General features: G+C 41.5%; 1 protein-coding gene across 1 annotated transcript; it reads right to left on the reverse strand.

Moving 5' to 3' along the window:
- Positions 1-1,498: 1,498 nt before the first annotated feature.
- LOC131818034 (zinc finger protein 780B-like) lies at positions 1,499-19,905 on the reverse strand. Its single transcript, XM_059152071.1, has 6 exons — positions 19,796-19,905; positions 19,232-19,281; positions 14,546-14,600; positions 14,119-14,245; positions 12,246-12,344; positions 1,499-5,072 (listed from the first exon to the last, which is right to left on the reverse strand). The coding sequence occupies exons 1-6, from the start codon at positions 19,799-19,801 to the stop codon at positions 3,157-3,159; spliced, it is 2,253 nt and encodes a 750-aa protein (XP_059008054.1). The 5' UTR covers positions 19,802-19,905; the 3' UTR covers positions 1,499-3,156.
- Positions 19,906-20,412: the final 507 nt, after the last annotated feature.

Genomic DNA, 20,412 nt, shown 5'->3' on the forward strand with positions numbered 1-20,412 from the left:
AGAAAGCCCTGGGTAACCTAGATAATTGACCACTTGAATAACCTTGCTTCTCCCTTTCAGTAACTTAATTCTCGCTCAGGCTTTAAATTGGCCAATAAGGAAACTGTGAAACCCTAAACATCCTACACTCAGTTCCTAATAAAAGCAGAACCCCAGGTCTTAACTCTCTCTCCCTATACCTGCAACCACACTGTGTTACCCTTGGGTGTGTCTTCTGGGATCTGTAATAATGCCTGTTCTTTGAAGTTCTCTGATGGTCATTGTTGAGGTGTATCTTGAAATCATGTGAACCACAGGGACTGGGACCCCTGGGTGGCTCAGTGGGTTAAGCTTCTGCCTTCAGCTCAGGTCATGATCTCATGAGCTCAGGATCGAGCCCCGCATTGCACTCTCTGCTTGGTGGGGAGCCTGCTTCCTCCTCTCTCTCTGCCTGCCTCTCTGCCTACTTGTGATCTCTGTCAAATGAATAAAAAATACACAAAACAAAGGAAATTGGGCCTAGAGGTTCCATTGGGTTCAGATTACATGTTTTAAGGGGAGAATACTTTGTAGGTTATGTTTATATGTCATATTGCAACAGGTCAGAAAGCATGTAAGGACAGGTCATTGCTTTGTTAGTAAAACTAAGTTTGATCATGTGGGTCAGATGACACCAGACTTCCATTGTAAAGATCTGTGGAGAGTCACCTCTTTGGAAATTTATAATCCTATGTATTTAAATTATGAATCAAATAGAAAATTAAAAAATGAAATAGACTATTCAGGAATGAATTCCATTAAAATGCAAACATGACTGAACTTGTGGAATATGGCTGAAGATCCCCACCTCCATCGCCTATGTACAGAAAACACAAAGAATAAAAGGGGGCTAAGTGACACTATACAGAAGCAAAAAAATATCTAAACACATGGCAGACAATTTTCCTGGACTTCTCAAAAATTCAACATTATTTAAGAATATTTGCAAAAGAGGAAATGTTCTAGATCTGTGGCTCTCTATAGAGATACCATTTTGCATACCAAAATCGCCTGGACAGCTAGAAAAAAACAGATGTTCAGTGGGCCTGGACCTTTGTATTTTTACTAATATCCACAGATGATTCTGATACCCAAGAAATTGAGTCACTGTTGTAGACTAAAAAATAAAGAGTGCTAACAAAATACAGTACAGAATCTGGAATGCATTCTACTTAAATAAACCTCTGTGACATCTTAGAGACATCTTAGAAGAAACTGGTAAGATAGATACTGTGGAATTATGGAGAATTTCCTTAAGGGTAATTATGGTACTATGGCTCTATATGAGATTGTCTTTATGTTTGGGAGACATACTGAAGTAATAAAGGGGAAAGTATCATGAGGTCAAAAACATATTCTCAATGGTACAACCTAAAATATAAAGAAGAATGTGTCAAATTGTTAACAACTTTGAATCTACATAGGGGTACATGGGTGTTCATTCTTTCAACTTTTCATATGTGCAGCAATTTTCATAAGGTTGAATATATAAATGGATGCTTTTATTTTGATGTTTCACAATATTTATCTTAAATTCTGGACAGGGAAATAAATTATACATTTTCTGCATCTTATTTTTATAGACAAATCACTTCAAAAACTAACTCTTCAATAGCTGGTTTTTCAACATCTCCTCATTCCCTAAATCCATAGGATTGCTTTTCAAAATTAACTTTTTTTTCAATATTAACTTTTTGATGTAACTTAAGGAATGAACTCTTAATGAAAATCCTCATATTCTTTTACTTCCCATAAAATTTTATACAGTACTTATTTAAAACTTAATAATTAGGAATAGATGAGATTTTTCTAAATTATACACAATAATATAATTTTTGTGTCATCAACAATGATGCTAATGAAACATAAAAGCTGTTCTTTATGAACACAAGCATGTGCCAAGTATTCTAAGGATTTTGTACATATTGTAATACAATTATTCCCGTAATTGCACTAGTATGCACTCACCATTGTTGCCATTTACAAATAATGCACAAAGAGGATAGGCACCTAATGTCATGCAGGTAGTGAAATGGCAGTGGTGATAAAGCACCTGCCTCAGGTAGATGTTAGCTTACGTTTGTTCCAACAAGTTCTCCTCCAGTTTGAGTTTGAAGGCTTTTCTAAGTGTGTGAAATTAAAATACCTAGGAAAATATCTTTCATGATTAGTAAACTGTGAACATGAAGGCTACTCTGTATTTCTTTAAATTCAAAGACTTTCTCACCAGAATGTCCTCTCAACACTAAGGTGTTTGCTTTGACTGTAAATCTTTCCCCATTTCTCCTACTCAAAGTTTTTCACCAGTAGGAATACTGTGCTGTTGAGTGAATCTCAGTCCATGATGAAAGGTTGTCCCACATTTTATATTCATAGGACTTCTTGCCACTATGAACTCTCTGATGTTGAGTAGGTTGTTCATATCCAGTGAAGGTTTTCCCACATTCCTTATATTCATGGGACATCTGATGATTATGAATATTCTGATGTCAAGTAAGCTGACCATTCACAGTAAAGGCTTTTCCACATTCTTTGCATTCATAGGGCTTCAGACCTGTATGAATTCTTTGATGGGCAATAAAAACTGACCTAAGTCTAAAGGCCTTTCCACATTCCTTACATTCATAAGGTTTCTCACCAGTATGAATCCTCTCATGTTGAATAAGGTTCGAGCTACAACTAAAGGTCTTTCCACACTCTTTACATTCATAGGGTTTCATACCTGTATGAATTCTCTGATGGGCAGTTTGAAAGTTTTCCCACATTCCTTACATTCATAAAGTTTCTCACTAGTATGAATTCTCTGATGTACAGGAAGTTCGTAATTATTGCTAAAGGCCTTTTCACATTCCTTACATTCATAGGGCTTCTCGCCAGTATGAATTTAAACATGTTGAATAAGGTTTGAGCTACGACTAAATGCCTTCCCACACTCCTTACATTCATATGGTTTCTGACCAGTATGGATCCTCTGATGTACTCTAAGTTCACCACCACAAGTAAAACATTTCCCACATTCCTTACATTCATAGGGGTTCTCACCAGTATAGATTCTGTATGTTCAAGAAATTGGTAATGAAGTCGAAAGGCCTTCCCACATTCCTTACATTCAAAAGGTTTCTCACCAGTGTGAATTCTCTAATGTACTCTAAGGTCTGTACCACGACTAAAGCTCTTTCCACATTCCTTACATTCATAGAGCTTCACACCTGTATGAATTCGCTGATGCTCAATAAGTTGGTATTGACGTCTGAAGCTTGTCCCACATTCCTTACATTCAAAGAGTTTCTCACCAGTATGTGTTTTCTGATGTCGAGAAAGTTGTAGATGAAGTCTAAAAGCCTTTCCACATTCTTTACATCCATAGGGTTTCTCCCCAGTATGAATACTCTGATGTTGAACAAGATTTGAGCTACGATTAAAGGCCTTGCCACATTCCTTACATTTAAATGGTTTCTCACCAGTATGAATGTTCTGATGTCGAGTAAGCTGTGTCAAAATACTAAAGGCCTTCCCACATTCCTTACATTCAAAGGGTTTCTCACCAGTATGCATTCTATGATGTTCAGTAAGTCGGTAATGATACCTAAAGGCCTTCCCACATTCCTTACATTCAAAGGGTTTCTCACCAGTGTGAATTCTCTGATGTACTCTAAGGTCTGTACCATGACTAAAGCTCTTTCCACATTCCTTACATTCATAGGGCTTCACACCTGTATGAATTCGCTGATGCTCAATAAGTTGGTATTGACGTCTGAAGCTTGTCCCACATTCCTTACATTCAAAGAGTTTCTCACCAGTATGTGTTTTCTGATGTCGAGAAAGTTGTAGATGAAGTCTAAAAGCCTTTCCACATTCTTTACATCCATAGGGTTTCTCCCCAGTATGAATACTCTGATGTTGAACAAGACTTGAGCCACGATTAAAGGCCTTGCCACATTCCTTACATTTAAATGGTTTCTCACCAGTATGAATGTTCTGATGTCGAGTAAGCTGTGTCAGAAGACTAAAGGTCTTCCAACATTCCTTACATTCAAAGGGTTTCTCACCAGTATGCATTCTATGATGTTCAGTAAGTCGGTAATGATACCTAAAGGCCTTCCCACATTCCTTACATTCAAAGGGTTTCTCACTAGAATGAATTTTCTGATGCTGAATAAGATTTGAACCACGATTAAAGCCTTTTCCACACTCTTTACATTCATATGGTTTCACACCAGCATGAATACTCTGATGTTGAACAAGGTTTGACACACGATTAAAGGACTTCCCACATTCCTTACACTCAAATGGCTTCTCACCTGTATGAATATTCTCATGGCGATTAAGCTGAGTGAGAAGAGTAAAGGCTTTTCCACATTTCTTACATTCAAAGGGCTTCTCACCAGTATGAGATTTCTGATGTCGAATAAGTTGTATATGGAGTCTAAAGGCCTTCCCACATTCTTTACATTCAAAAGGTTTCTTTCCAGTGTGAACGCTCTGATGTTGAATAAGGTTTGAACCACGACAAAACAATTTCCCACATTCCTTACATTCATACGGTTTCACACCTGTATGAATTCGCTGATGCTCACTAAGCTGGCACTGATACTGGAAGGCTGTCCCACATTCCTTACATTCAAAGGGTTTCTCACCAGTATGAGTTTTCTGATGTCGAGAAAGCTGTAGGTGAAGTCGAAAAGCCTTTCCACATTCCTTACACCCGTATGGTTTCTCACCAGTATGAATACTCTGATGCTGAATAAGATTTGAACCACGACTAAAGTACTTTCCACACTCCTTACATTCATATGGCTTATCTGTAGTGTGAACAGAAGTAGGATGAGGAGAAGTATGCATTTTTTCATAGCTTATTATCTTTTGACCAATATACCCCTCTTGATGTCCCTGTTGTTTCCTAAATCTATTTTTGCTATCTGAGTCATCTCTAAAATTGGAGGCCTTGAGGCCAAGAGTTTTACTTATTTGTTTTATACCCAGTTTAGGAAAATTTATTTCATAAGTATAATTTTCTGAAGGTAACTTCTCAGCTCCATAATTTGACTCCAACTCTGAAAGAAAAGGAGAAAGCAAACACATTTTATCTTTCTGTACACACATGTACAAAATCCACTGAAGAGTATATAACTCTAAAAATATATATACATATAGAAAAAAAATTTTGGATTATTATTATTTTTATTAACATATAAATGTATTATTTGCCCCAGGGGTAGAGGTCTGTGAATCGTCAGGCTTACACATTTCACAGCACTCACCATAGTACATACCCTCCCCAATGTCCATAACCCAACTACCCTCTCCGTCCACCTCCCCCCAGCAACCCTCAGTTTGTTTTGTGAGATTAAAAGTCTCTTATGGTTTGTCTCCCTCCTGATCCCATCTTGTTTCATTTTCTCCTTCCCTACCCCAAACCTCTGCCTTCTCTCTCAAATTTCTCATATCAGACAGATCATATGATAATTGTCTTAGAAAAAAATTTTTCTTAAATATATAGTGAAGTATATAAAATATACTTCCAGAGTATTTGAAAAAGGATTAAGAAGAGCTCCAAAAATGCAGAAAGTTTATGTTAGATGGTGATGCTTATAATATGGGAAGGGATGAACTATGAAATTTAGGTGTTAATCAAAATCCTTTGGTAGGCTTTGGTAGGCTTGTTAAAAGTATTGATATTCAAGCAACTCAGATGCAAAGAATCAGAATTTTTAGGAATAAGTCCTAAGATGCCGTATTTTTAACATCTCTATCAGATAATTCTGATGCAGATCAAAGTTCAAGGATCCACACTTAAAAACTGTTTTGAATGGTTAGTCTTTACTCTTAAAATCCAAAACCCTTACCACGGATAACAAGACCTATGAAGCCACTGTAATCCTTTGGACCCTATCCCTACCCCACTGCCTTCTTTTAGTGCTCCGAACATTATAGTGATTTCTTCAGTATCTTCATGCTTTGGTCAGACTGTTTCATCCATCACACAAGAATCCTGTGGCATGAGTTGCTTGAAGGAGACAACAGTCTCATTTTTAAGACTCAAAAGAAATGCCTTCCTACTGGGCCCATCTAATTATATCCCTCTCCTTTATTCTCTATTCAAGAGTCTCATTCCTTGCCCTCACAATTCTGTTTTAATTATACATTCATTCATTCAATAGCTCATTTCTCATTCTGTATATTTTCTTATTCCTAAATCTGCCTAGGAGGAGACACAATCCTCATAGAATTCACCACTGAATAATAAGCTCATAGCACACAGTAGGTGTTAAGTAATTGGAAAAGTACTGATAAAAGAAGTAAGGCTGAGAATAAAGGTATATAATGCAAAAATGAGCCACTGGGAAAGGCTTATCATAATAATCATTCATTCAAAACTACTGAAGTTGATAAATTGAACCACTCTCATATTATTTGTTTCAAATGGGAACAAATGCACATCTGAGCCCCACTGGTCATATATATGTCACTGTGGGAAAACAAACCACAGCAAACAGATAGAAACTTGAAGCTGGAACTTTAACTAGGTTGACCGCCTGCCGAAATATATCACAATGTTAAAGAAAATGAACAGATGCCAACACTGAAATACCAGGTGTTTGAATTACCTGACAAAGACTTTAAAACCATAATTACGCAAATGTTCCAATAAGCAAACACAAATACTCTTGAAACAAATGGAAAAATAGAAAATCTCAACAAAAATATAGAGGATATAGGGAGAGTTCTGAAAGATGGTGGATTAGAAGGATCCTGGGCTCACTTCCTGCCACAGACACACCAAGATAACAGCCACATCAGTGCAACCATGAAAATGACCTGAGAATGGCAGAACAGACTTTCCACAGGTAATGGCATAGACCAGGCCACATCAAAAAGGGTAGAAGGGGTGGAGATGAAGTTGGGAACCAAACCCCCAGTGAGAATAACCACAAACAGGAGGGACACCACAAACACAAAGAAGAGGATCAGATTTCACACCAGGCCCCCAGGAATGGGGGACCCACACTGGGAAGATGAGTCCCATTACATTTGGTTTTGAAAACCAGTGGGGCTTAATTTCACGAGTTTTTACAATCAGTGGGGCTTAACTCTGGGTACTTTAAAAATCAGCAGGTTTGGTTCTAGGAGAGCCAGAGGGTGACAGGAAACTTGAGTCCCTATCCTTTTAGAGCCAGCATAACAAACAACCTGCTCAGATAACAACATAGAAAAAGCAGTTTGAAAAAGCACCTGGGGTATACATGAAGAACATTTATTTACTAATCTCAGAATGTGTGAGGGAGGGACACGGATCTTTGGGAAACTTGCCCAAGAACAAAAGAGCCAGCAGGAACCATTCCCTGCCCACCCCCAATCACTGCCTAGATAGCTGGAAGCTTTAGGAAACCAGTGCAAACACGCAGCACCTACCCTTCTAGCACTGCATGCCCCACCTTCACATTCTCCTGAGGATCTGCCCCATCCAACCCACTGCAATCCAGAGAGGCTCCAGTCCCAACACACCTTCCAAGCAGCCCCAGTCAGGACAAGTGCCACTCCAAAGGGACTCCTGCTTTGTGGTCAGGGGAAGGATAAGCACACACACCAGTGTACCCACAGTTCCAGCAACCAAACCTTATAGCTAGCGGTACGGAGAGTCCTCTGCTGATCAGTGCACCTTCAGCCCTGGCAGATGTTCTACAAGCAGGCAGTGTGACTGCCAGTCCTGCCTACCAGTGAGCAAGGGAACTTCACACCCTCTCAGGGGGAAAGGCAGAGAGAGTACCTTGCAAGGTGGTGCAACTACTGTCCCAGTAAACAGGCTGAGAGCAGGCATCGAGTCTGACTGCTGACACCACCAATCTGCAAGCCCCTAGTGACGCCCAACAGACCCCTTAACAGCACAGAGACCAAACCTTACCCAGAAGAGGCAAAGTGAGCCATTGCCACCAATGGGCTGAAGGCAAAAGAGGCTCTGCCACAACAGCAGAGCACAGGCAACCCACACAAGAGACACCCTGAAGTGCCTGTTCTGGTGAACAACAGACACTGCACCCCAGGGACCACAGGACTTTCTTTCTTTCTCTGCCTCTCTTTCTTTCTTTCCTTCCTTCCTAAGATTCAATCAATTTATTTGACAGAGAGAGCAAGCCCAAGCAGGGGGAGCAGCAGAGGGAGAAGCAGACTCCCAGCTGAGCAGGAAGCCTGATGCAAGACTTGATACCAGGACCCTGGGTTCATGACCTGAGCTGAAGGTCGACACTTAACCCACTGAGCCACCCAAGTGCCCAGAGGTCACTATTTTCAAGATCAAGAGCTATAACTGACTTTCCTAATACACAGAAACAGAGTTATATAAATGAGAAGACAGAGGAAAATGTCCCAAATGGAAGAATGCAAAAGAGCTAAATGAAACAGAGATAAGCAATGTACCTGATAAAGAATTCAAAGTAATGATCATAAAGATACTCACTAGACTTGAGTAAAGAGTGGATGATCTTAGTGAGACCTCTGAAAACAAACCGTAAATATTAAAAAGAACCAATCAGGGGTGCCTGGGTGGCTCAGTGGGTTAAAGCCTCTGCCTTCGGCTCAGGTCATGATCCCGGGGGTCCTGGGATCGAGCCCTGCACTGGGCTCTCTGCTCAGCAGGCAGCCTGCTTCCTCCTCTCTTTCTGCCTGCTTCTCTGCCTACTTGTGATCTCTGTCTGTCAAATAAATAAATAAAATCTCAAAAAAAAAAAAAATTCAGAATGTCATAGTTTAAGTAAACAAGCCTGGACTTAGAAAAAGAGAGAGGGGCGCCTGGGTGGCTCAGTGGGTTAAAGCCTCTGCCTTCGGCTCAGGTCATGATCCCAGGGTCCTGGGATCGAGCCCCGCATAGGGCTCTTTGCTCAGCAGGAAGCCTGCTTCCTCCCCTCTCTCTCTGCCTGCCTCTCTGCCTACTTGTAATCTCTGTCAAATAAAATAAATAAAATCTTAAAAAAAAAAAAAAAAAGAAAAAGAAAGAAGAAAAGAAAGAGAGAGAGAGAGAAAAGCCAAATTTATTTATTTATTTATTTAAAAGATTTTATTTATTTATTTGACAGAGAGAAATCACAAGTAGACGGAGAGGCAGGCAGAGAGAGAGAGAGGGAAGCAGGCTCCCTTCTGAGCCGAAAGCCCGATGCAGGACTTGATCCCAGGACCCTGAGATCATGACCTGAGCCACCCAGGTGCCCTAAAAGCCAGATTTTTTTAAAAATTTAAATTTAAATTTAAATTTAAATTTAAATTTTAAAAAAAAATTTAAATTTAAATTTAAATTTAAATTTAAATAAATTTTAAGGCACAGAAGCTCTTCAGATAAAAAGGGACTAAAAAAGCCTAACAGTTAAAAAGCCTAACAGTTAAAAAAAAAAGTAAAAGTAAACCGATCCATAAATCAATTCATGAACTTTGACTGGATCTTAAATTGAAACATACTCCCACAAAACCAAATAAAGGAAAGTTTTAAAGAGAAATGGGAGAAATTTAGCTGTGAGCTGTGAATGATGAGCTGCAGATGATACTCCTGAAATAGGGTGATTTTCTTAGGTGTGACAATGGTATGTTATTTAGGTTAATTAAGATAATGAAGCTAATTAGGAAGGTTATTAGGAACTTTCCTATTCTTAGAAGATGCAAAGTGAAATGTTTAGGTACCATGTGTCAAAACATCAGTGACTTAGACCTACAAGTGGTTCAGCAAAAAAGGTTTCAAACATTTAGATACATAAATACATACAGCAAAGGTGGCCAAGTGTTCACAACTGGTGAATCTACTTTCTTTCTTGTTTTTCAAAGATTTTATTCATTTATTTGAGAGAGAGAGAGAAAAGCTTGGGGGCAGAAGGAGAACCAGGCTCCCCACTGAGCAGGGAGCCCAACACGGGGCTTGATCCCAGAACCCTGAGATCATGACCTGAGCCAAAATGAAGAGCCGCTTAACCGTCTGAGTCACCCAGGTGCCCCCAAAAGGGTCACCTTTGAAAGGATGTAAGAAACCAACTCGTTATTTAGAAAATCAGTAAACAAAGGAAAAGAATATTTATCTTCAATTTTCATATGAGCTGTACAACTGAGTGAATAGTAAATAAGGTGAAGTTTCTTTTTACACATGCATTCCAGCTAATAAAGAATAAATGACAGATTTCGAATATCCACCAATTTACAACCTCTGACGAATTAAGGGACATAGTTACTGCCTGTCAGTGGCTGCTGATATCACTAGAACGAGAAATCCAGACATCACATGTCAATGGACTAAAGAGTGTCACCATCACCTAAGGGGAAAAAAGTTTCCCAAAAGTTTGATTAAGGTTCTGGACCTATCAGAGGAGACAGAGGAACATGTTCCTCCATAACAACAAGATGCTGTCAGCAAAATCCAGATGGTCTGAAACTACAGGACAAATGCTCTAATTTAATCGAGAAAAAAACAGTTCACAAAAAACCAAAGAGGAACCTTTCATCTAAAAGAGACTTAAAAGACTTTTTAAAACGATAGGTAAAATGAAATCAGACTGGAGATATTCACTCAGACAATAAAACCCTAGAGAAAACCTTTCCTGCAGGGAGGAGAAAGTTTGAGTGCAAAGAAACCCACAACAGGCTTCCAAACCAGCTGGCAAAATTGTGACTCATGGCCTGGTGGTTACAAGTATAGGTACTTTTATTTTTTTACTTTTTTTTATATATATTTTTAAAATTTTTATTATTTGACAGAGATCACAAGTAGGCAGAGAGAGAGGGAAGCAGGCTCCCTGCTGAGCAGAGAGTCCGATGTGGGGCTCGATCCCAGGACCTCGGGACCATGACCTGAGCCGAAAGCAGAGGCTTTAACCCACTGAGCCACCCAGGCACCCCACAAGTGTAGGTACTTTTAATCATGCAATTCTCTGTGTTGCAGTTTTCTGTGTCCTTGTCATACTTAGTTTATTTAAAAACTAAGAAGTGAGGATCACTCTCAACATAGATCAGAACATGGCTCTAAGAAACTCTTAGAAAACATTCTGTGTTCTTCACAATGATAATCAGAATCTTGTAGGATCCGGTCCTGGCCTAACTCCCAGACCTCCCTTCCCACCATCCCTTCGTCTCTTTTGCTCGAAACTTTTTACTGCTCCCAGGCATAAAGAGACCATTTCCTGCTCAAGGCCTCTGTGTGTCCTGCTCAGACTAGAATGCTCCTGCCCAGATTTGTGGCCTGAACCCTTCCTTCACGACTCTGTGCAAGCACGTCCACTTCAAGACATGCTCCCTAACCACCCAACCCTGTCATTCTCCCCACACTGCTCCTGTACACCTGTCTGAACAGCATCATTCCCAACAGTACTGACTTACTCATCTGCTTACTTGACTGATCCGTGTCTTACCAAGGGCAGGTGAAGTCCATGAGAGCATGACTCTGTCAGTCATGCTCATTTCACTGTACAGACAGTGCCAAGCACAGTGCTTTGCTTGGAGTGGACCCTCAATAAATATTTGCTGAATATATGAAAACATTTTTTAGATCCTAGAAACACATATAGAAATTTAAATGCAGGGGCGCCGGGTGGCTCAGCGGGTTAAAGCCTCTGCCTTCGGCTCAGGTCATGATCCCAGGGTCCTGGGATCGAGCCCCCACATTGAGCTCTCTGCTCAGTGGGGAGCCTGCTTCCTCCTCTCTCTCTCTCTGCCTACTTGTGATCTGTCAAATAAATAAGTAAATAAATCTTAGAAATTTAAATGCAAAAGCAGAGTTAGAAAGCAGATGGATGCAAAATATGTTAAAAGGTTATATACTAGGGTGCCGGGGGGGTGCCTGGGTGACTCAGTCAGTTAAGTGTCTGACTCTTGATTTTGACTCAGGTCATGTTCTCAGGGTCGTGGGATCAAGCCCTTCAGCAGGCCCCGCACTCAGTGTGGAAGTCTGGTTGGGGTTTTCCCTCTCCCTCTCCCTCTGCTCATGTGCGTGCGATCTCTAATAAATAAATAAAATCTTAAAAAAAAAGGTCACTCCACTAAAAGGAGAGGAAATAAAAGAACAAAACTTAGAGATAATTAGCAAAAGATAGAGATCCTGTGAGAGCCCATACTGTGTGATCTTTATTTCCTTCTCAGATCTCGGGCATTTTTATCCAACAGGCCTTGGGTCTTTGAAGGCATTTTTCCAAACCACATCTCAGGGGTATGACCCCTCTCTGACCCTCCTGCTCCTCTTTGCCGGCTTTTCCTCTACTCACCTGGGTACCATCCACTTGTTTCTCTCCTCAAAACCACCCAGGGCTCTTTCTCCTGCTCCAGGAAGATAATCATATCTGGCTTAGAAATGGAACTTTCTGCTTAAAAACAAACAAACAAAAAGAGAAATGACATGACATATGGTGTAGAAATTTATTTATTTATTTTTTAAAGATTTTATTTATTTATTTGTCAGAGAGAGTGAGCACAGGCAGAAAGAGAGGCAGGCAGAGGCAGAGGGAGAAGCAGGCTCCCTGCCGAGCAAGGAGCCTGATGTGGGACTCGATCCCAGGACCCCGGGATCATGACCTGAGCCGAAGGCAGCGGCTCAACCAACTGAGCCACCCAGGCATCCCAAATTTATTTATAAAATTTTATTTATTGGTCAGAGAGAGCGCACAAGAAGGGGGAGCAGCAAGCAGAAGGAGAAACAGGCTCATCAGTTTCTTAATGAAAAAAACCCAAACCTGGTACTGTGTATATGCATATGGATTTTCTTACTCAGTCTGCAGGTGCCACTTATCTGCATTGTGTTCTTTCAGAAAAGAATCTTGATCATGGAAATTTCTAATTATCTTGGTGAGATACAGGTAAAGGAGGTTAGAACTGGTTGCTGTTACTTGTGATAGTCACATTGATTTGTCGACTCTCATGACAAGCTCAGTTCTTTAATGACTGAAAGTACCCACTTCCTGATAGCTCTGTTTTTGTTTTTGTGGTTTAATTTGGAAGCTGCTTTATTGTGGAGTTCTGTTTTATTTTTATTTATTTATTTTTTTAAAGATTTTATTCATTTGACAGAGATCACAAGTAGGTAGAGAGGCAGACAGAGAGTGGGAAGCAGGCTTCCTGCTGAGTCCGATGTGGGACTTGATCTCAAGACCCTGACATCATGACCTGAGTCAAAGGCAGCGACCCAACCCACTGAGCCACCTATGCGCCCTCTTTGTTTGTTTTAGAGAGACAGTATAAGCAGGGAAAAGGAGGGGCAGAGAGACAGAAAAAAAATTTTAGGCTTCATGCTCAGTGTGGAGCCCAATGCGGCGCTCGATCCCAGGACACTGGGATAAGTGACCTGAGCTGAAGGTAGATGCTTAACTGACTGAGCCACCGAGGCATCCTGAAAAATTTTTTTTAAATATTCAAAAACAAACAAACAAACAAACAAAAACCCCACAAAACAAAACAAACCGAAAACCTTTGGTTGAGATCTGGTTAAATCTGTAGTAATATTTTTTAGAGGGGGCAGGAGAGAAGGAGAAAGAAAATCTCAAGCAGACTCCTCACCCAGCGTGGAGCCTGACACAGAGCTCAATCTCATGACCCTGAGATCATGACCTGAGCTGAAACTAAGAGTCAGATGCTTAACAAATTGAGCCACCCAGGCGCCCCTAAATTTGTAAAAACAGATAGGCCCGTTTTCAACCTGACAAATTCCAAACGATTTCCTCTGGGAACAAGAAGGAACTCAGCTATTTCTTAAAAGATGGCCCTGAAACTCATGGTGAAGCAAGCTGATGTTCCAGAGAAGAGATGTTAATACTTTATTAAATTATTGTTTTAAATTACAAAATTAATTATTAAAATTTAAATTATTAATTACAACTGTTCAATACTGATTTTATTGTAATATTAGTTAAGGATTTTTATTTATTTATTTATTTGAGAAAGAGAGACACAGAGAGAGCAAGCAAGAGCACTGGGCAGGGTCAGGGGAGAGAGAAGCAGGCTCCCCAATGAGCCGGGAGCTCAGCGTGGGGCTGGATCTCAGGATCCCGGGATCGTGACCGGAGCTGAAGGCAGATGCTTAACCAAGGCATCCCTTTATTGTAATATTAATCTTTAGAATGAACTATTACTGGGGGACAGTCTTACCCAGGGAGACCAGGTTGCTATAGGTCTCCAACATCACGTCCCTGTACAAGGCCTTCTGAGCAGGGTCCAGACACTCCCACTCCTCTTGGGAGAAGCTGATGGCCACGTCCCCAAATGACAGAGATCCCTGAAACCACACACACACGCATTACCGTGAAACTGAAGGAAATTACCGCAAGGTGAAGAGACATGCATTACCGTGAAACTGAAGGAAATTACCGCAAGGTGAAGAGAGAGGAGGCAAAGAACCGCCACGCAGGACAGGGACAATATGCCGCTTCCCAGCGTGCCTGCTGGTTCCTGAGGCATCTTGCGGCTGCACAGCACACTTGCTGGGTGCTGTGGGATGACTTACTGATACCCGCATGGCAGGGAATGGCTAAAAAAAAAAAGTCATTATATTTCGGGAGAAGAAATATCGACTTACATAGGCCATGTTTTTAGAATGACAAAATTGGTACATCTTCCTCATGCTTCCCCTCCTAGAGAGAGAGAAAAAACAAAGAAGGGCTCAAGCCAAGCTGTGCCTTGGTGCTCTCTAAGTGACTCATATTAATACAACAATTTTTTCTTCCATTTTTATGTCTCAACTACTCCCTAAAATTCCTCTTTTATCTCTTTCTGCTTCACACAATCTCCCTTTCCCTCTGTCCCTCTGCCTTTCCCTCCCATTCCCCATACAAACTGGCATCAAACATGAGGAGTCTGGACGAAATCAAGCTCTCCCAAGCCCCGGGGAACATGCTGTCCTCCAAAATATCTTAGCATGAGGGATCCTCCAATCTTGGGACAGCATGACTAGGCCTAGGACTGGGCCCCCCTATCCTGCTCTGTGCAGATCCTCCTCCCCCTCGCCATCCCACCTTTCAGGGCTGAGAATGGGTCGCATCATCCACATCAGAACCTCTTTGTGAACTCAGAACTGGGAGAAGTAGGGCAAGGCATGAAAACTGGGAAGGATGTAGATGGAATTACTCAGGCAGAGTTTGGCTTTCTAAGTGCCCCAAAGCCAGCCGGTTACACAGGGCAGGGCATCCTCATAACAGAATACTAAGTAGTCAGTACATGCTCAAGATACATGGTCAGCAGAAAACTCACGTTACAAAACAGGATGCAGAATATGATTACATCTATAAAACATGTGTATACATGTAAAGACTAACAGACATTGACAGAAAAAAATTCTGGAAAATTACATTTCATGTTAACAGTTCTTGTCACTGTATTGTGGCCCCAATTCTCTACTTTTTGCTTAAGAGTGCTTCACAATTGTAACTATGGTGCGTTGGTAACTTGGAATGTATATATAGTTATATTCATTAACACATACATATATGTATGTGTACACTTATATGTATATGTATTTTTTCCTGAGGAAGCTGTTCTCTATGTCAGATGAAACAAACTTTGATTTAAACAACTTCCCTATGAACTTGGAAAAACTCAGGATATTCTAATAAATTCTTGTTTTTACTTAACGGGTTTGTTTCCTTTATTTCCCAATTCTTCTTTTTTTTTTTTTTTTAAAGATTTTATTTATTTGACAGACAGAGATCACAAGTAGGCAGAGAGAGAAAGGGGGGAAGCAGGCTCCCTGCTGAGCAGAGAGCCCAATGCGGGGCTCGATCCCAGAACCCTAGGATCATGACCTGAGCCAAAGGCAGAGGCTTTAACCCATTGAGCCACCCAGGCGCCCCTATTTCCCAATTCTTGAATCAACACTGAAATATTTATATTTATCTGAGCAGTTTACAATAATTTGTAGGAAAAAATGTTTGTAGGCCCCAAGCAATGTCCTGTATACATTTGATAGTCTCACATGTCCTCTTAACAGAAAAGCTTATTATCTCTAAAACTATTACTTCGGGGGCACCTGGGTGGCTCAGCTGTTACACGTCTGCCTTTGGCTCAGGTCATGATCCCAGGGTCCTGGGATCAAGCCCCGCATCGGGCTCCCCGCTTGGCAGGAGGCCTGCTTCTCCCTTTCCCAATCTCCCTGCTTGTGTTCCCTCTCTTGCTGTGTCTCTCTCTGTCAAATAAATAAACAAAATCTTTTTTTAAAGTTTAACTAATAATAAAACTATTATTTTGACTACGATATTCCCTACACAGCCACTGTATCGTCTTCTACTATTAATCACTTTGCATTTAACAGATTTAGAATTTCTAAGTAAGGTACAAATTTTCCAACAGTTTCTTTAACTCTATAGAAATTCCATGGGCTTATAATTTGGTCAAAGCCTTGTGACACTATAGGCCAAAAGAGATGTCTTTCCTGTAAACGTTCAAAGTACACGAGATGACTTTTTCTGATTGGGCTCTGTCAACCTCTGCTCTAAAGTTACTCTTGTTCAGACTTCTGTACTGGAGAAATAAGAAACCTAAAAGAATACTAAGAGAATTCAATGGAAATGCATTATGGCACATATTAACTGAGGATAAAGATTACGTTTGTTAAAGAAACTTAACTCCACGGTTTCCCCTTCCCTTGTGTAAGTCATTCAACAAAATATAGTGTAAGGCCTATTCTTTTTTAGAATGCTAACCAAAAATATTCAGAGCTTAATTTGGAGAATTAAATTCTTAAAGAATCACATTAGCAAAGAGGGTTCTCAGAAAGACAAGGAGAAAAGGAGTCTTCCAGGCCAGAAGCCTCAGAGAGAGGCAATGGTGTTATGCCCTCTCTCACAGGCCCAGAAATAAATGAAAACAATGGCTTGGTTTGATTTTGAACTGATTCTGATTCTATTCTACAGAAACAAAATGCTCGCATTCACACACATACACAAAAATTGGAAAAATATAAACCAAGGCATAGATAATGACTACCTCTAGAGGGTGGTATTGTAATTTTAACTTTCTTCTTAAGTTCCTTAAAAATAAGTTTTGCACTATTCCATCATCAAAAATAGACAATAAAGGGGTGCGTGGGTGGCTCACTCAATTAAGTATCCAACTCTTGATTATGGCTCAAGTCATGATCTCAGAGTTGTGAGACAGAGCCCTGAATGGGGCTCCACACTGAACCTGAAGCCGAAGATTTTTCCCTCTCTCTCTGCCCCTCCCTCCCCCTGCTTCATGCTGTCTCTCTAAAACAAACAAACAAAAACCCACAGTAAAGCTACTTCCAAATTAAACCATAAAAACAAAAACAGAGCTATCAGGAAGTGGGTACTTTCAGTCATTAAAGAACTGAGCTTGTCATGAGAGTCGACAAATCAATGTGACTATCACAAGTAACAGCAACCAGTTCTAACCTCCTTTACCTGTTTCTCACCAAGACAATCAGAAATTTCCATGATCAAGATTCTTTTCTGAAAAAACACAATGCAGGTAAGTGGCACCTGCAGATTGAGTAAGAAAATCATATGCATATACACAGTACCAGGCTTGGTTTTCTTAAGAAACTGATGAAAACATCATTTTGGAGAGAATCCTTACAGAATGCCCTTGCTTAGTAAATGGGGCTCGTATACATCTTCTTGAGTATTACTGTCCCTAACATGAATACTGCTTAACACGAGAGCAAATGTTTTCTCTTTTCATGATTATTTAGGAACGTAATTTTCCTAAGTGCATAATACTCCATCACGAAGTCTAGTGTGATTTGCTTAACTACTCAGTTTGTACAAGATCATTTTAAATAGCACTCCAGGGTTTCTCATCCTCAGCATTAATGCCATATTAAACCAGGAAAGTCTTTGTTTCGGGGGTGGGGCAGGAAGGAAGGTGGGGAGGGCTCTCCTGTGCACTATAGAATGTTAGTAGCATCTCTGTCCTCTACTTATTTGATCCAACTATCACTGGCCCCCAGTGTGGGAACCAAAGCTGCCTCTAAATATCACTAATGTCTCCCAGAGGTCAAAATCACCCCCTGTTAGGAACTACTGATCTACACCTATGAGTACAAGCCTTTTAGGTCATGCATGCTTCAAATAATCTCATGAAACTATACACTTACCCCACCAAATCCACCATAACACTTTCGTATACTATTTGAAGGGATTTGTCGTCTCCTGAGACCATAAATGGAGTCACATCAACTCAGGTTAAGCTCTTTTTTCTTTTTTTTCTTAAGAGAGGGAGACAGAAGGGGAGGGAGGGGCAGAGGGAGAGCAAGAAAATCTTAAGCAGGTTCAATGCCCAGCATGGAGACCCACACAGGGCTTGATCCCACAATGCTTGAGACCACAACCTGAGCCGAAATCGAGTCAGATGCTTAACCAACTGAGCTACATTGGTGCCCCAAGAATTTTTATATCGCCTGAGCATCTCACTCCTTGTCTTAACATGCAGGCAGCAATCATGGATCACATATTCCTAAGGCCCACATTGTACAGAAATTGAGAGAAATGAGCAAAAACACACACAACAGCTAAAACGTTACCAAGCACTTACTGTAAACCTGGCATTGCTCTAAGGGGCTTTATACATATTAACTCATCTAACATTCATTACAAACCTGAGACAGCCAGAAAGAGCCAATATTCCAACCCAGATACTCTGGGTCCACAGCCCCTACTCTCAACCACACAGTATCGCTTCTCACGGTCCATGCAAAAGGACACCCAACACACAACTAGAGCTGCCAAACTTCAAACAGATGTGGCCAATGATACGAATTTCACTGATGGGATTCCCTGGAAAAATCCTGGCTCTTACCGATACCGACTTCTTTGGCTAGCACTTTCCCTTTTCTGAAAGCCTCAGCCTGACTCAAATCGACTAACCATCTCCATTCTTCTCTTCTTCGAAAAGCAGGCCCTTACGGAGCAAAAGATAACCAGTGTGTGACTCTACCTGAACACTAATTTCCTTCTTACCAAATCAGAGTCTAAAATTAAGCTTTAGCATTAATTGCTGAAGGTTTATTTCCGTGTCATCTTAGAAAAACGGAGTGCGCAAGAAGATGTGAACACATTTACCAAACTGTTTTTGGTGTATACCAAATTATTTACCAAGTGAATATTAAGTGAAGAGGTGAGAGGCAACAGGGGACCAAATGGTGGGGTGTCAATTTGCACGTCTCCCTACATTTCCTGAAAATTTACTGGAACCTCTATATTCTAAAAACAAAAACGCCTTTCTTATGCAAAACAAAGCAGGAACTCACCCTTGACTTTGATGTGCAGCAATAGTAATACTCTCATCCTTCCCGGGGTCCTTATGGATAAAGGTAGAAGGGGAAGGAAAAAACCGAGCATGAGACCCCAGGCTTTTCTTGGACGGCAGACTAAATTTGAAAGCACCCTCCAGGGTCACACCTCCCTTATTTCGCACAAAATGGGATAGGAGTAAAAGGAGCAATCGGTCCCCGAGTTGGAAGCTGGTTCCTGGGGACAGTGCTCTGAAAATGCGGTGGCTCTGAACATGGAGCTGCCCCCGTGCGGGACGCAGACAAGCACTTGCAGCTCTGAAACTCCTAAGTCCAGGCCTGGGCTTTCAGAGGGAAACTTTCATTCTAGGGACAGTATCCGACCTCCCTACTGGGTCCATTGGTAGGCTACAGCCACGTGGCTGGGAGGGGAGAAGATGGCGGAAGCGGAGGGCCCACTGGTCCCAGTGACACACACACACAGCCACAGCAAAGCACGCTCGGTGTCCCCACGCCCCGTCTCCCGTTACCATAGCATCTCAGCACCAGGATCGCCCTCACGCAGCCTTCCCCCCGCCCCACCTCCATGTCCGACTCTCGCGGTCGCACAGCCCCCCTCCTCGCTGGGCGCGCACGCTCAGGCGAGGCTCCTTCGGGTGCCTGTCAGCGCCCTGTCCTGAGCGCCTCTGTCTGCCCACCCACACTAGCGGGTCCCTCCGGCTGGGGTCCTGCTCAGCAGAGGCCTCTCTCTAGCAGCCCCCGACTCCTTCCTAGACCTGACGGCCTCGCCACACCACGACGACGACGATCCTGGGATAGCCGGAAGTGATCGCTGACTCCCCGTGGTGGCCACTGGGAAATGCAGTCCCAAAGTGGAAACGCTTCCGAAGCCCGGCATTCTGCGGTTTCAGATTGTTCCCAGCATGCAACTTGGGTCCGCCCCTAACGGAGCTCAGCCCAGAGATTTGTGGGAGTTCTAGCCCCCAGAAGCGTGCAGGTGCAGGCTGGGAAGGTGAGTGAGTGTTCCCCTGAGAGAACATTGCTTCTTCCTAGAGTCTCTGTAACTTACTTTTCTCTTTATGGAGAAAAATGCAAATGTGCATAAATGTTAAAGGAGGCGGAATCCTATATATAGGAAACCCTAAAGATTCCACCAAAAACTGTGAAATAAACAGATTTATTAAAGTTGCAGGATACAA

Source organism: Mustela lutreola, chromosome 16 (genome assembly GCF_030435805.1).
Source record: "Mustela lutreola isolate mMusLut2 chromosome 16, mMusLut2.pri, whole genome shotgun sequence".
Taxonomy (NCBI): Eukaryota; Metazoa; Chordata; class Mammalia; order Carnivora; family Mustelidae; genus Mustela; species Mustela lutreola.